The sequence below is a fragment of the Dendrobates tinctorius genome, unplaced genomic scaffold (assembly GCF_039654945.1).
Source record: "Dendrobates tinctorius isolate UK_male_01 unplaced genomic scaffold, ASM3965494v1 ptg000008l, whole genome shotgun sequence".
In the NCBI taxonomy this organism is placed as follows: Eukaryota; Metazoa; Chordata; class Amphibia; order Anura; family Dendrobatidae; genus Dendrobates; species Dendrobates tinctorius.
This window is the reverse complement of record NW_027361676.1, coordinates 66,921,131-66,942,811: the sequence shown is the minus strand read 5'-3', so window position 1 is coordinate 66,942,811 and position 21,681 is coordinate 66,921,131. Positions and strand designations below refer to the sequence as shown.

The window sequence follows — 21,681 nt, the reverse complement described above, 5'->3', positions numbered from 1 at the left end:
TACCCTGACTTTTGTGGTGGAGATTTCTGCTTTAAGAATATCAGGGTCATACTTTGTACTTGACGATGAGCCTGAAAATACTAAAATTATAAAATAAAAGAAGTTTAATCAAAAGGTTCCATAGAGAATCGGTAAATTAAGTCAAATTCTGCCAAAAATGGACGTCAGAGTAATTACAGGGCAGTGTAGTAACAGTCGCCATACAACACTGGTCACCTTAGCTAATCTGCATAATTTGGGCAAAAGTAGAGCAACCTATTCCTACCTGGATCAAGCACAGACCGCTCAGTGACCTGCACTGACACAGGAAGAGATGTCACTGCTCCACTAGCAGCAAAACCGCAGTGGCAGTCAGATTACTTGACTAGTGCCTCATATGAGATTTTTCTCATGCCTTGCTGCATATGTAACCTGACCGCTGCAGCCAATCATAGGCCGCAGTGGTCCTGCTGATGGTTCAACGATGAGATTTCCTCTTCCTGTGTCAGTGCAGACTACTGAGCGGCGAGGGCTAGTTCATGGTAGGTGCTGGTAGGAGACTATAAATTGGTTCATCATTTTTTTTACAAATCCAAGGCTCCTGTGGACTTTTTCTTTTTGCCCAGACATCCCTTTAATACTTGAAGCAGTTGTGTGGGCCACATTTTTACATAATTCAATACATAAAAAAAAAAAAAAAAAGTGGGGATGTCACAGAGCAATGGATGTAACATTAAGGCTATGTGCACACGTTTGGAAATGCTGCGGAAATTTCCGCAACTCTCGCCGCGGGTTAAACTCATGCAGAATTCGCATACGTTTTCCCGCTAATCACAAGCATTTTGCAAGTGTTTTTAGCTTGCAGAATGTTTGCGCTTTACAAGCATCACTTGCAAAGGTGATTGACAGGTTGGTCACACTTGTCAAGCATAGTGCTTGACAAGTGTGACCAACTTTTTACTATTGATGTTGCCTATGCAGCATCAATAGTAAAAGATAGAACATTAAAAATAATAAAAAAAATGGTTATTCTCACCTTCCGACGGCCCCCGATCTGCTCTGTGGTGCTCCCGGCATCTTCCGGTCCCAGTGATGCTTTGCGTGAAGGACCTTTGTGACGTCACGCTCGCGAGAGCGCAACATAATCTCAGGTGATTCGCGCAAAGCATTACTGGGACCGGAAGATGCTGGGAGCGTGGCGAGAGGCGGGAAGGCTCCGGGGCCATCAGAAGGTGAGTATATCCCTATTTTTTATTTTTATTCTATTTTTTACAGGATTATGGTACCCAGGGCCTGGAGGAGAGTCACTTCCTGCGCCCTTCAGGGAGCACGAACTGTGTCCATCTGATGAAAGGTTGCCGTCCTCGACACGTACCTCCGGAGGGCTCTTACCAGGTCCAACGTGTGAAGAGCCTTTTCCACACGGTACACCGGTGCTGGACAAAATGAAGGCAAGACAACATCTTCATTACTGTGAAAAGAGGAGACGACTTTCGGCTTGGCAGGATAGGGCTGCCAGTTCTGAAACCCGCCTGATAGAAGTGATGGCCACTAGGAACACCACTTTCCAGGAAAGGTACCTCAAAGAGATATCCTGAAGCAGTTCAAATGGAACTTCCTGCGGAATACTTAGGACCAGTTTAAGGTCCCAAGCGTCCACAGGTACCTTATATGGAGGTACCAAGTGGGTGACTCCCTGGATGAAGGTCTTCACCTGCAGATTGGTAGCAATTCTGCGCTGGAACAGAACGGATAAGGCCGACATTTGTCTCCTGAGGGAACTTGGGGCTAAGCCCGAGAGACACCGCGGCCTCGACTCCAAGCAAAGAACACCTTCCAGGTGTGGTGGTAATTTCGTGCTGAAGCAGGCTTCTGGGCGCTAATCATTTTAGCGACCACCTTGCTCCCGAACTGCACCTGGGTTAGAATCCAAGATTCAACGGCCATGCCGCCAAACACAAGGCCCCTGACTTCGGGTGGCAAATCGGCCCCTGAGAAAGTAGATCTGGGCGCTCTGGTAGGCGCCAAGGAACGTCGGCGAGCAGCTGCATTAGATCTGCGTACCACGCTCAACGGGGCCAGTCTGGGGTCAGCAGAATCACCGGGACCCCTCCCGTCTTGATCTTCTTGATGACTCTCTGAAGTAGTGGCAGCGGGGGAAATAGATATGGGAGGCGAAACTGGTTCCATGGCAGAACCAACGCGTCCACAGCGATTGCCTGCGGGTCCCTGGCCTGAGCGACATATGTGGGCACCTTGGCGCTCACTCTGGACGCCATCAGGTCCACATCCGGAGTTTCCCACAGCTGTCAAATCTGCCGGAAGACTTCGGGATGCAGAGACCACTCTCTGGACGCAAGACCCTGCCGGCTGAGAAAGTCTGCCACCCAATTTTCCACGCCCAGGATGTGGACAGCCGAAAACACCGGAGTGGTTTGCTTCGGCCCACTGCAGACCGTGCCCCACCTCGCGCATTGTTGCTCTGCTGCGGGTGCCTCCTTGGTGATTTATGTAAGCCACCGCCGTGGCGTTGTCCGACTGAATCCGAACGGGGCGGCCTGCTAGAAAGTGATGAAACTTTTTCTGAGCCAGCCGAATTGCTCGTATCTCCAATAAGTTGATCGGGAGGCGTGCCTCCTTTGGGGACCACCATCCCTGGGTCGTGTGGTGACGAAACACCGCTCCCCAGCCGAGGAGACTGGCGTCAGTTGTCATCCCCCCAATGGTATGGGGGGAAAGGTTTCCCCTGGGTCAGAGAGGAACTGGTTAACCACTATCCGAGCGACTGCCTAACTTGAAAAGACAGTCGGCACTGCTGATCGAGCGTGAAGGGATTCTTGTCCCAAGCTGACAAAAGGGCGTGCTGCAGGGGGCGAAGACGGAACTGGGCGACAGGTACCGCTTCCATTGCTGCCACCATTTTCCCTAGACTCCTCATCCCGGATCGGATGGTATGAGGGACTGGTTGCCGAAGTGTCCGGACTCCCTGCCGGAGTGCTCGCACCTTTTCCTGAGGGAGAATTACCAACACTCTGCGAGTGTCGAGAATCATTCCTAGGAAGGAGATCCTTTGAGCTGGCACAAGGGATGACTTCTTCGAATTGAGCAACCACCCTAAGGGGGCAAGAGTATGTAGCGTGATGTTGACATTTTCCACGCATGCCCGTATTGAAGTGCATTTGAACAACAGGTCGTCCAGATATGGCAAGACGACTATGCCTCGAGAATGCAGTATGGCTATGACGACTGCCATAACCTTTGTGAACACTCTGGGGCCGTGGCTAGCCCGAAGGGTAGTGCTACGAACTGAAAATGTAGATCGCTGATGGCGAAGCGTAGAAACCTCTGATGAGGAGGAAACATGGGAATATACAGATATGCGTCCTGGATAAGTATTCTCCCTGCTCCATGGCCGATATGCCTGACCGGAGAGACTCCATCCGGAAATGTCTGATCCTGATTAATTTGTTCAGAAGCTTCAGGTCCAAAACAGGCCTGACAGACCGGTCCTTTCTGGGAACCGCAAACAGGTTGGAATAGAACCCCTGATTTTTTTCGTGTTCCGGCACTGGGACAATGACTCCGACGTGCTGGAGCGATTTGATGGCTCCCAATGGAGCCCTTGCCTGGGCATCCACTCTGGGAAGCCGGGAAAGAAAAAACCGTCTTGGCGGGTATCTGACAAATTCTATTTCGTAACCTGAGGCCGCCAATTCCTTTACCCATGCGTCGTGAGCAACATTGACCCAGACGTGGAAAAACCAGAGTAGGCGGCCGCCCACCTTGCCGGTGTCGTCTGGTAAAGGCCTCGAGTCATTTCGCCGACGATCTTTGGGATCTGGATCCCCTCGATCTGGGCTGCTGAGTGTGCATCTCCCAATGGGTTGGCTCTATATGAGACCAGCCGCTCCCTATCCTGGTTGGGGCGGCCTGAGGCGGTGGAATTGGCCGCTGTAGTCCACCCGGTGTTGTGAAAGGCCCAAAAATCGTGCCTGAAACGGGTGACGAAAAAGCGGTTTGACCCTTTGTTGAGGGAGAAACCCGCTCCTTCCTCCTGTGGAGTTGGAGATAAGTTGATCCAACTTCTCCCCAAATAGGCGGCCGCACTGATAAGGCAGGGAAGTCCAGGACTTCTTAGAAGAAGAATCGGCTCACCATGTCATTAACCATAGGGCTCTTCTGATCAAAATTGCATTAGCGGCAGCAAGTGCCGAGCAATTGGCCGCATCCAAAGATGCATTGATTACATAATCTCCGGCCATCGCCATCTGACCTGCGACCTCCGAAATCTCTGCAGGTAGATCCTGCTCCTGCGCGACCTTGTTTAATATTTCTGACCATGATATCATAGCCTTGGCTACCCAAGTTGCTGCGAACGAGGGAACGACGCCTCATATACTGAGCAAGCTAAGCTCTGTATAAGGCGATTCGTGGGATCCTTAATCGAGGAAACACTAGGGACGGATAGCAGGGTCTTAGTGGCTAGGCGCGAAACCGGAGGATCCAACATCGGGGATTCCATCCATCTTTTACGGAGGTCCGGAGCAAACGGATACCACGTTTCGAGTGCCTCTTGATCCGAGAAAGGCCTGTCTGGATGTTCTCTGTGCTGCTGCACTATGTCCTCAAACTCCAGGTGAGAGGAACAAATTCTGTGCGGGCGCTTCACTCGCTTAAATGCCACTTTATGCCTCGTAGCCGCTGCGGGATCCTCAATCCCCAGGATCTGATTGACGGCTTCTGTGAGGCTGTCCACTGTTTCACGTGACCCTGGAGTGTCCCGGTCAAGGGGCTCATCTGGGTCACAATCTGAGGTCTGCTCGCTATCAACCACTGGTAACGGGAAGCAAGAAGCAGAGCTTACGGATGCCAAGGCACGGGATGGACAGGGCGACACCGTGTGGATTCGTTTCCTCCGGGTCTGCCTGGAGTGAGAGCGGCCCCTGCAGGTCGGAGGCTTTTGTGAGGTGGAGGTTCCCTCTAAGGCCGGCGAGCCATCGTCCCTGCCCCTATCTGGGGCTTGAAGGGACTCTATTGTTCTCGCAAGCGACGCCATGGACTGTGACAGTGATCAGGCCCACTACGGGGGATTTGACACATTGGTCGCGGTCGCAGGGGAGGGCTCCTGGGCGCATTCGAATTCGCAGGCTTCGCATAATCGCTTGCTCTGCGCCTGCGGAAACGCAGCCCGACAAGAGATGCATGCAGCGTAAAAGAACGTGTGCGTCTTTGCCTTTTCGGACATCCTGCATCTGTCCGCTGCTGGGGATGAGGAGAGGAGGTAGCACCTTGTCTTCCCTGTAGCGTGGCCTCTCAGGCAGCACTTACCCCAGTCCTGAGCCCCCCTGTCCTGGCTGCTAACTTCAAATCGCGTGCCACCAGCTCTGGGAGTGAGCCAGTATGTAAAACCGCTCTAGGTGGCGGTGCTTCCGTTCTGCGGCCTAGCCGCGCTCCGAAGCCGGGCCTAAATTTCTGCGCCGCCGCCCAGTGCGGGCCGCCGGAAGTGACGCGTGGCTCCAGAGGCGGGACTTCCTGCAGCGGCCTAGCTCCAGCCGCGGCCTCATTTTTTCACCTACCCGACCCGGGGGGCGCGGTACACAAAAAACATGGCGCCACTGTGCGCCGCCGCCTGACGGATCCAGCCACCCTCAGTCTTGCATGGCCGGTGGCTTCCGCCGGCTGGGGGCTCCAGCCCTGAGATCTTCGCAGGAGCCCTCCCAGACCCTCTCCTCACCGATGATCCTCTTCAGCCTGAGCACAGGTATGTGAGGGGGCCTTGATAAAATAGGACGGTGCAGGCACTCTAGCTCCATCTAACCCTTTCAGGGGGTGAGGAGAGGGACTGTCCGCCACCTTGCAGCACCGCAGTCTAAGCATTGGTGGAGCAGTGGGGGCCGCACGGACTAGTCTTGTGCCTCTGTACAGCCCATGGTTTCCATAACTAGGGGTGGTCAGAGCTAAGTCCGGCATTGTGTCCCACAACACGGAAGAGGATACGTGGAGGGACACTCGCACGTGCTTGCCCATTGTTGGTTTGGGGAAATTGGACCCTTTCAATAGGATCCGTTGCCCCTGTCACATCTTCATGGAAAAAAAAACACAGACGTGTGCCTCCATGGACACTAAGCAAAAAACTGATTTCCGCCCGCAAGAGGGGCGAGGGTGTATACGGCGGAGGAGGAGCTAACCTCTTTTTTTCCACTGAGTGTCAGCCTCCTAGCGGCAGAAGCATGCACCCACAGTATCTGTGTCCCCCAATGAGGCGAAGGAGAAAATACATTTGCAGACACATGTTTCAGGCTAGTTGCGCTTCATCAGCACAAAGCAGTAGAGCGGATAAGGCTGGGTAAGAGAGCTCTTAAAGGGAAATCGGTCACCAGGTTTTTGCTGTCAGATTTGACAGCAGCATGATGTAGAGTTAGAGACTCTGATTCCAGTGATGTATCACTTTGTTTACTTGGTGCAGGAGTCGTTATGTACGGTAAATCCCTGTTTTCTCTAGTGCGGATCAAGCAGTGCTTAGAATGCGGATTGGCAGCTTTCTGTGTACACGGTGCATTGACTGAAAGATGCTAATCAGTGGAGGGGGCAGGGTTACTTACACAGTTGACTAAGGCCACGTTCAATATTTGGTCAGTATTTTACATCAGTCTTTGTAATCCAAAATCAGGAGTGGAACAATCAGAGGAAAAGTATCATAGAAATACGTCACCACTTCTGTATTTATCACCCATTCCCGGTTTTGACTTATGAATTCTGATGTAAAATACTGGACAAATTCTGACCATGTGAACGTGGCCTTAGGGTGCCTTTATATTGTAAGCTAAGAGTTAACGAGCAGTGTTAAAAAAAAAAAAAAAAGCAATGCTTCACGATTATCTTGCCCTGTAATCACCCTGTCAACATAAAAGATCATCATTCTTGGCGCTGAATCGTCCTATGTAAACCGGTATCGTGCTGCCGAGAATTATGGAAGCTCTCTGCACTGATCCCATATAGATCGCTCACTGAGCATGGTTTTCTTTGGTCTGCCTGGGTAAATAGGCAAACGAATGCCAAGCGATAAAAGTTTACAGATCATTTACAATATTCAATGAATACACTGCATACTTACGGCTGGTACGTGAACTGGATTTTTCTTTGTAAGCATCGTTGAGTCTCACATACTCATCCAGGGCAAGAGCCAACCGCTGCTCCTTCACATGGTAGAGCTCCTTCTGAGTGCTTAGAGCATCTTGTGCCACCATTAGGTAGTCCTTCAGCATCCGCTCCTGTTCTTTCCTCCATAACTTACGGGGATCCTCTATCTGTGTGGTTTCTAAAGGAAAATATATAAGATTCTAATTAGGGCAATAATGTATGCAAATATTTTATTGATTACAGGGTTCCAAGGGAGAATTGCAGAAATGGTCATGAAAAGAATCTTAAGAATCTACATTCCTGTAGTATGCAAATTGCCTCTTCAGAAAGAAAGAGGACTTTTACTCTACAGCGCCACCTATTGGTAAAAAACAAATCTGAACTGAGAAAAGTTAATGTGTATGCACAATGTAAGTGCATATTAACACATGACCATTAACCAGAGAAAACAGAAAGCAAAAAACACAAATATCCTGAACTAAAAAGCCATCCCGCCACGTCACGGCAACCCTTGTGGGACAGTCCCTACTCTAGTATTCAAGTGAAAAGGTTTTAAATACTAGAGTAGGGACTGTCCCACAAGGGTTGCCGTGACGTGGCGGGATGGCTTGTACATTATTTTGATCAAAATTATGTTTACTAAATAGCCTTATTATTATTATTACCTTTATGCATTATTTGCAGTATACTTTTTACTTTTTAGTTCAGGATATTTGTGTTTTTTGCTTTTTGTTTTCGCCACCTATTGGTAGTAGCGATCCTACAAGTCACATTTAACCCTTTAATGAGTCTTGTAATATGACCTAGGATAAAAGCCAAATCAGAATCTCAATTTGCAGACACGGTGTTTCGAGCTATTGGCTCTCGTCAGTGCAAAGTATGACATCTGATTTGGCTAGGTGAGAGGCTCTGGACTGAGGTCTAAGGGGTAAGGTTTCTCCTTGTGGAGAGAAGACATGCCAGCTCTGGCTTGTCAAGGTAAGGAGGCTTATTCGCCGTGCAATGCTCTTCTGGGAAAATATTATGCAAATTGCCTCTTCCTGTAGTAAATCCTGTGTCAGCGGCCAACAGTGCTTGTATATTAATGGACTCCGGTGTACACAGACCACGTCTCCGTAGAAATCTATCCTGCTCGCTTCATTACAATAAAGGGTCTTACACGGCAATTCATATCACATGTTCTCCTACTTGCTGCCAAGCAAACATGGGTGAAGTGCTACTCTAGGTTCTATTTTGGAAGCAGAAAATATTATGAATTTTTAAAGAGAAATCCACTTCAGGAAACAATACTTTTGGTTTTTTTTGGATTTTTTTTACTGAATTGGTTTTAAAAATGAATTTAAAAGGCAAGAGCGGATACATACTGTCCTATCCATGGGCAGAAAGCATCAGGTATTGGCTGCATGATTTCAGCCAGGTAGGTAGGACTTAAACGCTGTGGCAATTCAGAGAGAACCATACTTTAAAAGCCACCAGGCATCAAGCCACACGGGAGACTAATTGGACAGGTGGGTTCCTGGAGGTTTCTCACCACCCGTTCTCTTGGAGTGAGAGGTGTCACCCTATACACGCATGCAGGGAGACCTGTCACTGCAGGGTAGCGGGTGGAGAAAAGCAGCAAAGACCCGCCTGTCCAACTCGTCTCCCATGTTGCTTCTAAAGTATGGTTTTCTCTGAAACACCATGACATTTTCAGAGTCAACCATACCTGGATGAAATCGTGTAGCCAATTCTGTGGATCGGACAGCATGTATTAGCTGTCAGGTTCCCTTTAATGCTATCTCCCAAACTTCTTTTAAGCCTTTCGATTTTGATTTGACAGTGCCAAAGAGGAAGCCACCTACAATTAAAAAGTGACAGGACACTTTTTCCAACTGAGTTTTTCAAAAAGTAGTCAGAAAAGTTCAAAAACCTAATGTGAACAGTAGAATGGATTTTCCATTCAAAGAGCATTTATAGAGTTGGTGGGAATGGATTTGCAAAACCCAGTCTTGTAGCCGCATCAGTAATCTATGGCTGCCAGACAGGAGGCCCACCTTTTACCTACCAACATCTATGACTTTTACTTATTATGCTTTGATTATTTAGCACCAGCATATTCCGCAGCGCTTTACATACATAATCCTTGTCCCCATTGGGGCTCACAATCTAAATTCCCTATCAGGATGTCCTTGGAATGTAGGAGGAAACCGGAGAACCTGGAGGAAACCCACGCAAACACAGGGAGACCATACAAACTCCTTGTTGACTCCAGCGCTGCAAAGCAACAGTGCTAATCACTGAGCCAATGTGCTTCTTCTGGCACGATGTCACATGTGTCACAGCACAACAATGTCACATTACAGCAGTTAATCCCAAAGAGGAGCCAGGGAATGCAGTAGGTTCACAGGGCTCCTATCCAGGGTTATGGAGTCAGTAAGCCAAACCTCCAACTCAGACTCCTCAATTTCCATGACACCGACTCCAACTCCGACTCCTCAATTTCCATGACACCAACTACGACTCCACCAAAATGGGCTCAGACTCCGACTTCACAGCCCTGCAAAAGCTGTGAAGTCAGAAACACTATAGGAGACAAAAAGTGTCAATAGGGTCTTATCTGGTGGTAAATTTGAAAAAACACTTGGTTTGCACTCACCTATTAGTCCACACTATTAGCGCGTATAAGACTCATCAGAGTCGACAGCCGCTGCAGATCAACAGGTCAATTCACTGACCGATTTGAAGTGTCAAATTGGAAGAAAACGTGGATATTCCCGTGCTGCTGTAGTAATGACGATCCAAACATACAGATGATAAAGGATGGCATTTTATTCTCTATTCTCAACGCGTTTCAAAGTCAGTACGTACTGACTTCCAAACGCGATGAGAATAGAGAATAAAATACCATATGTTTGGATCATCATTACTATAGCAGCGTGGGAATATCCACGTTTTCTTCCAATTTGACAGGGCTGTGAAGTCGGTAAGACAAACCTCCGACTCCTCAATTTCCATGGCACCGACTCCTACTCCAACTCCACCAAAATGGGCTCCGACTCAACAGCCCTCCTATCTAGAAGGCACAAAATACTGATGTAGCCGCTGGACTGGGTCCGGAGAATCTAATTTTTAGCATTTGAAGCAGTCTTTAAATGAGGATTCCGGAGCCAAATCAGCTTCAAGGTCCTCCTTAAAAAAAAAAAAAATCATTGTGAACCTTGTCTAATATGTTCCCAGAGTTTGTGGATTTGGAAAAGGATTCTGCAATGGAAAAAAGGTACTCGTAGCTTTCCACGTTATTGTTCTCTCTTCTTCATACATTATAGAAAGGTCTACAAAAATGGGTATAGGTATGGCTGAACAGGGAATTGCAGGTCCTTACTAGGACCAGAATGGCTGATATAATGTAATGGAATATAAAGACATTATTTCCATCCTATTTCACGAGCGGTAAAGAAATAAAACAGTTAATCTGTCTAGATGCTAACAATTTCAGTATTCAGCAAGCAATCTCAGCAATGTGTTTCCCTATAGAGAAAGATACAGAATACCCCAGGGCTCCACAAAACATCCATCTCTATTACAGGGTCCATGCAGAGATCTAATGATTTACACTAGAATGGTGGAGCCGCTTTCTAAGCCTTTGACAACAAGGACAGTAATCACACGCCACATCATGTGTGTGTTAAATGAAAACCACTGCACAAAGGCGGCACAGACATTGGGGAGATAGCTATAACACGGGTAATTTGCCAGGAAATATAAATTACATTAAATCAGCTGTAGGTTTCATTAATTCTATAAGCATCAGCTACTGCTTTTCTTAAACTTTATGCTTCTGATAATAAATCCTGCCTACTAGTAATAGCTCGGAGAGTTAAGAAAATTCATTTTGACCAGCATCGAAAATATGATCTTTTTATACAGCCCCAATTATGAGCTAAACCAGAGAAAACGTACCCGTGTAAGTTGAGCACTACTGGTTGCATAAAGTCAAAACCTACAAGAAACAAAATGATCATATATCCTGCTGTAACTAAATAAGGAAAAAAGCAAGAGTGCATTTAAATAACATTGGGTCCTTCATAAACACTGTTTTTGACCAAAAAAAGCATAAAAGCCATGGGAAACTATTTGAATGCAGTATCCAGCTCAAGGAAGGAAGGCCACACCTTTAGTTACAGCATGGTATATGATAATTTTGTTTCTTGTAGGTTTTGTCTGTTTAATGGCCAATATGAACATGCGTTTGCATACTGCACTTAAACCCAAGCTCAATTTTTGTGTTTTTTCTTTGTATTTTTGCATTTTGAGCAAGCCGGGGTGTGGCCTCCCTTCCTTGAGCTGGACATTACATTTTAATAGCTTCCCATGGCTGGGGTCCACAGTTTGGGACCCGGTCCTGTGCCTACTCTTATACACATTGAGCTCAACGCTGACACATGGAAAGGTTTTTAATACTAGACCGTGTAGGACCATCCAGAACTGGGTCACTTTGCCGATGTTGGCATGGCTTCTATGCTCTTTTCGAACAAAAACAGTGTTTACTAAGAACTCTCTGTTATTTAAATAGTGTTTACTAGAACTCTTATTTAAATGCACTTTTGTTTTTTCAATTATTTAATTAAGGCTAGTTTCACACTAGCATTTATTCGACGCAGCGCACGGCGCCGCTAAGACAGAGGGGGGGGGAAAGAAAGACAGAGCGGGGGGGGGAAAGAAAGACAGAGCGGGGGGGGGAAAGAAAGACAGAGCGGGGGGGGGGGAAGACAGAGCGGGGGGGGGGGAAGACAGAGCGGGGGGGGGAGAAGACAGAGCGGGGGGGGAGAAGACAGAGCGGGGGGGGAGAAGACAGAGCGGGGGGGGAGAAGACAGAGCGGGGGGGGAGAAGACAGAGCGGGGGGGGAGAAGACAGAGCGGGGGGGGGAGAAGACAGAGCGGGGGGGGGAGAAGACAGAGCGGGGGGGGGAGAAGACAGAGCGGGGGGGGGAGAAGACAGAGCGGGGGGGGGAGAAGACAGAGCGGGGGGGGGAAAGACAGAGCGGGGGGGGGAAAGACAGAGCGGGGGGGGGAAAGACAGAGCGGGGGGGGGAAAGACAGAGCGGGGGGGGGAAAGACAGAGCGGGGGGGAAAGACAGAGCGGGGGGGAAAGACAGAGCGGGGGGGAAAGACAGAGCGGGGGGGAAAGACAGAGCGGGGGGGAAAGACAGAGCGGGGGGGAAAGACAGAGCGGGGGGGAAAGACAGAGCGGGGGGGAAAGACAGAGCGGGGGGGAAAGACAGAGCGGGGGGGAAAGACAGAGCGGGGGGGAAAGACAGAGCGGGGGGGAAAGACAGAGCGGGGGGGAAAGACAGAGCGGGGGGGAAAGACAGAGCGGGGGGGAAAGACAGAGCGGGGGGGAAAGACAGAGCGGGGGGGAAAGACAGAGCGGGGGGGAAAGACAGAGCGGGGGGGAAAGACAGAGCGGGGGGGAAAGACAGAGCGGGGGGGAAAGACAGAGCGGGGGGGAAAGACAGAGCGGGGGGGAAAGACAGAGCGGGGGGGAAAGACAGAGCGGGGGGGAAAGACAGAGCGGGGGGGAAAGACAGAGCGGGGGGGAAAGACAGAGCGGGGGGGAAAGACAGAGCGGGGGGGAAAGACAGAGCGGGGGGGAAAGACAGAGCGGGGGGGAAAGACAGAGCGGGGGGGAAAGACAGAGCGGGGGGGAAAGACAGAGCGGGGGGGAAAGACAGAGCGGGGGGGAAAGACAGAGCGGGGGGGAAAGACAGAGCGGGGGGGAAAGACAGAGCGGGGGGGAAAGACAGAGCGGGGGGGAAAGACAGAGCGGGGGGGAAAGACAGAGCGGGGGGGAAAGACAGAGCGGGGGGGAAAGACAGAGCGGGGGGGAAAGACAGAGCGGGGGGGAAAGACAGAGCGGGGGGGAAAGACAGAGCGGGGGGGAAAGACAGAGCGGGGGGGAAAGACAGAGCGGGGGGGAAAGACAGAGCGGGGGGGAAAGACAGAGCGGGGGGGAAAGACAGAGCGGGGGGGAAAGACAGAGCGGGGGGGAAAGACAGAGCGGGGGGGAAAGACAGAGCGGGGGGGAAAGACAGAGCGGGGGGGAAAGACAGAGCGGGGGGGAAAGACAGAGCGGGGGGGAAAGACAGAGCGGGGGGGAAAGACAGAGCGGGGGGGAAAGACAGAGCGGGGGGGAAAGACAGAGCGGGGGGGAAAGACAGAGCGGGGGGGAAAGACAGAGCGGGGGGGAAAGACAGAGCGGGGGGGAAAGACAGAGCGGGGGGGAAAGACAGAGCGGGGGGGAAAGACGAAAGGAACGAAAAGAAAGAAGGAACGAAAAGAAAGAAGGAACGAAAAGAAAGAAAGAAAAATACATACATAATTAGGCAAATGTGGCCCTTATATTCAGTGCTTCAAGTCAACGAAGCTCATTTAGCCACTATACTATAGTACTCAAGTAACATCATAATGCAATTAATCTCACTGTTCATTGAGGAGGAATTTATAAATAAGACCTTGCTAGATCTGTTATATATTCTCAAGTTCGGACGATTATCCCTGTTCATGCTGCTCCAGTCACTCTCTACTTTCACATTTCAGTTTTCTACATCAGGCGCGATGCGGCGAAAAATGTAAAAACCGGATCCGACGCCGCTAGCCACCGGATCCGGCTTTTTTCCCTTAGACTAGCATTATCGCCGCATTGCGCCTGAAAGCCACGCGGCGTGTCCAGTTTTTGCCAGATGCAGCAAAAAATGCCTGTCCGGCGACTGCAAAAAACGTTCCCTGCAACGTTTTTTTGACAGCGCCGGACCGCTTTTCTCCACAGCACATGCCCGAAGACTCTCTCTCCCTCTCCTGCACCGCGTCCGGCCTAAACAGATGATCCGGCGGGCTGCGGCTTCTACCGGATCAGGTTTGACAACTTTTCGCCGCAGCCCGCCGGATTTCAAAAACTGAAATGTAAAAGTAGCCTTAATGGGACTGTCAGAAATGGCCAAGCACAGCGCTTGATTGGTCTTCAGCATTCACACGTGAAAAAAATGGAGCAACAGAGAACAAGTTCCACCACAGCATTAGTCGATTTTTATAAAATTTTTCCAAAAATAAAAATTACAGAATAACATAAAATTCAAACTATTAGCAGTCAACATTGCATCATTCATAGTTTGACTTAATAATCAGTAATGGTGAGTAAATTCATCACTGGAGAGCTCACATCTTACAACTAACCTTTCTACTCCCCCCCCCCCCCAAAGAGATATTATAGTTCATGATAGTGTTATTTCTTCAATATAACTTGTGCTTGTTTGTGAAAAAAAAATCCAAAACTTCGAAAAAATTGTGAAAGCTTTACAATTTTCAAACGTTTAATTTTTATGCCTTTAACCCCTTTCCGAAATTGGGCATAATAGTGCTCCCATGTCAGATTCCCTCACTTTGATGTGGGCTCTGGCGGTGAGTCCACATCTTTCCCGTGACATGTCAGCTGTTTTGAACAGATGACATGTGCCCGGGACAACGCGGGTGGAATCGCAATCCACCCGCGACTATTAACCCTTTAAATGATACTGTCAAACACTGACAGCGGCATTTAACATGCACTTCCGGTTATCGTGCCGGATATCTGCCCACCGGTGACCCCCGTCACGTGATCGCGGTTAACTGGTGGTCGGCGCTCATAGCAAATCAGCAAATCTGCTACACACAGGTGATCTAATCTTCACCTGTGTGCAGCAGGGCCGATCGAGTTACGGCAGCTTCAAGTCTCCCGTGGAGACTATTGAAGCATGCCAAAAGTAAAAAAAAAAAAAAAAAAAAAAAAAAAAGGTTTTTAGAGATATTAAAAAAAATAAAAGTACAAATCACCCCCCTTTCGCCCCATTCAAAATAAAAAAAATCAAATATACACATTAGGTATCGCCGCGTTCAGAATCGCCCAATCTAGTAAAAAAAGGATTGATCTGATCGCTAAATATTATAGCGAGAGAAAAAAGTCAAAACGTCAGAATTAATTTTTTGGTCGCTGCGACACTGCATTAAAATGCAATAATGTGCAATCAAAAGAACGTATCTGCACCAAAATAGTATTAAAAACGTCAGCTTGGCGCGCAAAAAATAAGCCTCCACTCTACCCGAGATCACGAAAAATGTTGACGCTACGGGTATCGGAAAATAGCGCAATTTTTTTTTTTTTTAACAAAGTTTGGAATTTTTTTCACCACCTAGATAAAAAAAGAACCTACACATGTTTGGGGTCTATGAACTCGTAATGACCTGTAGAATAATAATGGCAGGTCAATTTTAGCATTTAGTGAACCTAGCAAAAAACCCAAACAAAAAAACAAGTGTTGGGATTACACTTTTTTTGAAATTTCACCTCATTGGAATTTTTTTCTCCGTTTACTAGTACACGACATGGTAAAACCAATGCGGTCGTTCAAAAGGACAACTCGATCTTCAAAAACCTAGCCCTCACATGGCCATATTGACCAAAAAATACGATAGAAGCACCATCAGTTACAGTTCAGTACTGGGGCCTGTTCCTTCCTGACTTCCAAAGATTAGGGCCATGATAACTACCTCCGGGAACTGAAGGTACGCAACGGTTTGGATTGCACTTCACGATAGCACATAAGCATTATACATTGCCATCTGTACGATGAGCATGGCCAGCTTCTTGTGCCACACTTTAGTTTTTTTCATGGCACTATAGGGCTGGAGGACTTGATTAGAAAGATCAAAACCCCCATGCTTTTTCTGTACCCCAGGGCACAGTCTGGTTTGATGACCTGTGTAACGGAACCTTGCACGGCAGTGGGGGTGCTGCCATTATAATGTATGATGGACAAAAAAAGGACATCCCTCTTGTCCTTGACCACCAGCATGTTGTCGCTACACTGGGCTCTGCGCTCACCCTTTCTGAGCAGCTGTCCAATTAATGATATCGCTTAGTGTGACAGTACCTTAAGTTTATGTAACAGGGAAGGAGTGTGTGATACCAGTACATACCGATAAGTAGCATATATTGATTTTCCCTATAGATTAATAATGTGGAAGTCACACAGGGCTTTTCAGATACCTGGTTCTCATGATCAGTGGGATCAGTCAGAGCAGTTTCACTCCCAATGATAAGAAAGGTATCCCTATCACGTGGATGGGGGGGACAACTTCCAGACTTAAGAATACCAGGGTAAGTGCACTGCCTCAGCAACTGTCACAATACAAGAATATAAAAAGAGCTTAAAAGAGGTTGTCCATTAATCCTCTATTGATGACCTATCTTTGGGATAGACTATTAATATAAGATCTGTGGCGCTCTGATAGCCAGAACCCCCATAATCAAGTGTTAAAGGGGTGGTCCGGGATACAAATTAATTTTCATCCTAAATCCCTATAATGCCATAATTTAAACTAATTTCTAATATACTGGAATTAAAAATCCCTTATACTTAACTACAGTATCCAACGGCTTGCTTCCCAACTTCCTTTTTGAAGACGCTTCTTTTGAAAATCCCACACAATGCGTCATCAGCATAGGCAACATTTCAGGGGGTGGGCTAATCCCAGCGTAATGTGCACTGTGCAATATGCACATAGACGAAGCGCTCTCTCGTCGGCTACAATCAGCAGAAACAAGCCGACAACAGAGAGCACCCACGTTATAAGAATACTCAGCGTGCAGAGACCAGCGCCACCGCTGCAGAACATCATCGCTCTGTACACACTTTAGTGGCTGCTGCCTGGTACTGCAGATCAGCTAGTATTCTCTTCAATAGGAGCTGACCTGCAGTACTAGGCAGCGGTCACTAAACCGTGTACAGAGCTGTGGTGTCCTGCTTCGTACACGGTCTGCATCCAACAGCCAAACAGCTGGTAGGTGAAGTGCTGGGTATGGGAATTAAGCACTAGCTAATCTTAGCTAATTTCTGACCCATCCTAAGGATAGGTCATTAAAGGTATCGAACAACCCCTTCAACTGAAAAAACATTACCGTATGCCCCATTAGGGACGTTGAATAGAAAATAAACATGTTGCTTTAGGCAAGTAGCATTATGTTTAACACAGGGCAGTAGACCAAGACAGACGTAGTATAAGGTTTTGTTTTATTGTTTGCTTTTTTTATAATCATTATGACCATATTTATAATAAAAAAAATCATTAGCATAACATTAAAATAATCTAGAACAAAATATAATACATAAATTTGCACTATATGTTTAATTTCCCTGACCCAAGTGCGGCAACCTGTGAAATAAGAAATTAAACGTCAGGTCCAGCATCTGCTCCAAAGAAATACTATGAAGGTCCAACAGTGGATTTAGGTCTAAGACTAGATGAATGCACTTTATTCTGAATTGCATAAAAATGATTTCCTGATTATTTTGATGCAGGATTAAATTTGCTAGAAAACAGAAAAAAAAAACAACAACTTTTGGACACTGGTTATCAACGCTTGAAATAGTTTGGATATATTTGTGGCTACAGCTTGTAATATTAATTAAAAATTCTCGGAACGTTTATTACTGTTATGTGTAAACATGATTCAGCAAACTATACATTTATTTTATCACTTAATCCTACTTTTCCACTATGATTTCTATTCATAGATTATGTTAGTTAGTAATCTAGTGGAATTTTCTCACTCCTCCTCGTGAAGTTCAAGGAGGTAAAATAAACTGGTCACCACAAGGCACTAACCTCACAAGCTAAAAAACAAACTTGCATAACAGGTTTCTAGGAATTCATTGCATTTCACGCTGTAGAAAGTCAATATTTTTACGCTTCTGTGGCTTTACATCTCCTAGGAATGTGCACTGCAGCAGTTACCTAAATAAACAGCCTCCTACTTTAAATTTACTTACAGGATATATGTATAAGGGGTCTGCCAAGGCTAAGTGGTGCCCCACTCCCCATGCCCGCGTTCATGTTGTCATGTATGTTTTGTAATGCTGCGACTGTGTAGTGTAATATGTATGTTGTAGGGAAAGTGCAGTACTTAAGATAGGTCACGAGATGGGGACACATAAGCACCCATAGATTAGGGTAGGAAATAGTTAAAGGAGGGGACAACTGTGGGCAAGTCAGAGTGTTTCCCCACATTTTAGTCAGTAGGGCCTGAGAGCCCGGACAGAGTAGTTGGCAACGTAACTTTTAAGCCAGTAGCCCAGTCGTCCAGGGCCTGCGGGCTGAAAGTCACAGTAGCAAAGGAATGCAGGGCAGCGCCAATATGTGGCAGCCAACTACGTGGGCAGATGCCCTTATGTCTGGGGCGATACAGACAGGGGAACTCCTGAAGTTAGTGAGGCTGACCAGAAGGAACACTGCGGTACTAGACGAGTCGGTACGACCCTGGGACATTCCGAAAGAAGTGAGGGAAAGAAAAGGATGTACTCTGTGATGTACTCTGTGATGAACCCTATGTAGCCTCTATGACTGAACTGGACGTACTGAGAATGGAACCAAGTAAAATCACTTATTTTTAGTTTGAACTAGACTCTGTCTCTCTTTGTATGAAACCGTCAGGAGGAAATACTCAGCAGATCAGAGGGGACCCTGATGGATCCGAAAGTGGGAAGAAAGGTATGCTGCAAAGGGGACACTGTGTGCATGTGGCAGGAGACCAGTGAGCAACCATTGTCAGCCATGACTACGGCCCTGGCTCACCCCACATATGCAGTCACTTAAAGGGGCTGTCCAAGGAATATAAATAACTGTATACATGCTTCAACAGTAACCAAGCGTTTGGTCAAATTGATTTTTTTTTTAATTATTTTATTTGTAAGCAGATCGGTGAGGAGCACGCACACAGACCAGAGTATGGATGCAATAGCAAGTGTATAGAATATTGCATCCCTTTTCTGATCTATACGAGTACCAGTCTTCTCGGGGATTTTGAGTGATTTATGAGGGTCTCAGGCAGAGGCGTAACTATTCTGATTGCAGAGGGTGCAACCAGGCCCGTGAAGAGAGGGACCCTACTATTTCAGCAGAATGTGCGTCCAATGACACACATTCATCTGAAATGTATTGTGATGCATAGACCAGTCGGCTCACTGCAGTGCAATACATGCTGACGGCCAATCATAGACCAGCAGTTAACATCGGCGTGCCAGTCATGGGCAGTGCATGGCAACGAACTCATGCGCTACCCGTGGCTGGCACGGCCAAGCCACCTGCTGGCTTCTGCACCCGCTATGGAAGAGGACGCCATATGTCGTGGGAGTGACGGAAGGCAAGTCTTTAATATTTTTTAAAAGGAATATTTAAAAAATTAATCGCAAGAAAAAAAAAAAAAGTTACTTTCCATTATCCAGACATCACTGCCACTACCATCACTAAATGAATGAATGGTTGAGAAAAAAAAAACATGAGATCAAAACAATCACAAACCTAACAGCCGATTGATGCTGTCCGAACCATGACCAGCATGAATCGGACACTGCCAGCATTATTACAGCCTTGTACAGCAAGATTCACACTGAAATGCTGCAGATTTTCAGAGATAACATTGGATCAGGTAGATGGGGATCATGCTTCTCATTTGACTAGTTCAAAAAGCCAAACAAGCAGATTCTCCCTGCGCCACTCCCCATTATAAATGGGCATCTCCCTGTACACAAAAATGGAGTGACCTGTCAGTCTAGGAAACCAGGGCGGGGAAATGTCAAGGAACGGCCTTCTTGGACTAGTCAACAGAATGCATGGCCCTGAAAGTCTTTTTAAAATTATGTTTTTTTATGATAAATCACAGCATTTCAGTGTAAAACATTCAAGTCTCCAATAATAATCCAGCCATTGTCTGACTTGTGACTTGTGCTGCTTGTGGTTGGTGCAGCATGAATCAGCCGTTAGATCCACTTTAAGGTGGGAAAGAAAAGGGCCTAAGATCACACTCAACAGATTACAATATTTAGGGAGAGTCAGTCATGTAAGTGGAGGTACATTCATCTATAGCTTTGTGAAAACCACTCAATTTTTTAGGCACAATAGCAGTGGTGACTGGTGACAAATTGTCTACTGGCTGTGAAGGGGGGGGGACCCCTATAGGTGATGCTCCTAAGGATCATGGAAAAGCCCCGAAACATTTATTTGACCTCAGGATAAAGCCCTTTATGTATTGCAGAGAGTTACTGATGACTCCAAATTGCATCTAGTGTACTAGTAATATACGAAATACAGAATAGATCCAAGCCACCTCAGAAAAAGTGACTAATCAAGGTCTACTTCAGCAGAGGCATGAGGGACATTCTTTGCAGTTACTGTTTATATCAACAGCCCAACTATGCAACACAAAAGACATCTTCACCTACCAACATCAAGTCAATCAGGGAAGTTCCTGTAAAGCCTATCCCTAACCTCGAAAACCATAGGTATGCAAGAAATGAAATGAGGACCAACCGGCTTACAATTCACCTAACTTATACATGAAGCATACTAGAACACCTCACCGAATCCACCTCTGCATCATACATGGTCTACTTAACAGTAAGAAAACAGCCAGTTCAGGCATGTGGAAACATCACATACATAGCGGTATATACACACGATAGCCTACACCAGGATCTCAAACTTAGCTTGGTAAATGGGCCACATAAAAAATTTGAATTTGGAGAGCGGCATTATTTACAGGACAGACATTTCTAGTGATACCATTTTTTCTATACACCTTTGTAAACCTTTTTTTAGTGGTTTTTTTATAGCTTGGGTCGTTATGAGTGTGGCGATAACAAATGTGCACTTTTGTTTAGTTTTTATGTAAAAACATTTTTAGTGGAAAAATATTTTTTCATACTTTTGAATTTTTAAAAAAATGTTTTTAAAATTTTTATAAATTTTGTTTCCCCCAATTGGCAACAGATTAATATGGTCTCACAATTAGCACCACAAGTAATCATGGAAAACATCTTGTACTAATTTCCCCCCATCCTGGTCCCAATCTTGTAGTAATGCCCCAGCCTGGCTTCCTTCTTGTAGCAATGTCCCCATCTTGTAGTAATGCCCCACCCTGGTCCCTGTCTTGTAGTAACGTAGCCCATGAAGGTCCCCTTTGTAGTAATGTTGAAATGTGACTTAGCCTTCATCTTGCAATGCTGCCCTATCCAGGTCCCCATATCGTAGTTTTGGCCCCAAATGTGCTGTTCTTCACACACAAAAGGTTCTTCTCACCTGTCCGCTATTCCCTCGGCATACTTTCTACACTTGCGGGCCACAGACACAGTAGACCCGTTGACGATGGAGGCCCGGTCCACGAGCAGATGATGGCAGTGCTTTATTTCATTTGAATGTACGTCCTTGGCAGTTGCTGTGCGGAGAATCGGTTTTGGTGCATCAAAACATTTCAATAGAATGTGCGTCCTGGTCATTGCCTTTTTGCTATACTTATATCTAATTATTTTTTTCTTCACTACTGAATGTGACATATTGCTCTTTTGTATACTGCTCAAAAAATAAAGGGAACACTTAAACACCACAATATAACCTCAAGTCAATCACACTTCTCTGAAATAAAACTGTCCAGTTAATAATCAACACTGACTGTGAATCAATTTCCCCTGCTGTCGTGCAAACGCAACAGACAAT

The 21,681-nt window shown here is 46.8% G+C and overlaps 1 protein-coding gene across 1 annotated transcript in view; it reads right to left on the bottom strand.

Moving 5' to 3' along the window:
- The window catches only part of WWC2 (WW and C2 domain containing 2), a 224,305-nt gene that overhangs the window by 111,756 nt on the left and 90,868 nt on the right, over positions 1-21,681 (bottom strand). Inside the window, exons 3-4 of the mRNA XM_073577983.1 lie at positions 7,094-7,297; positions 4-80 (exon numbers count right to left, since the gene is read on the bottom strand). Of these exons, the coding sequence (XP_073434084.1) occupies positions 4-80; positions 7,094-7,297 (281 nt within the window). The remainder of the gene's footprint in view (positions 1-3; positions 81-7,093; positions 7,298-21,681) is intronic.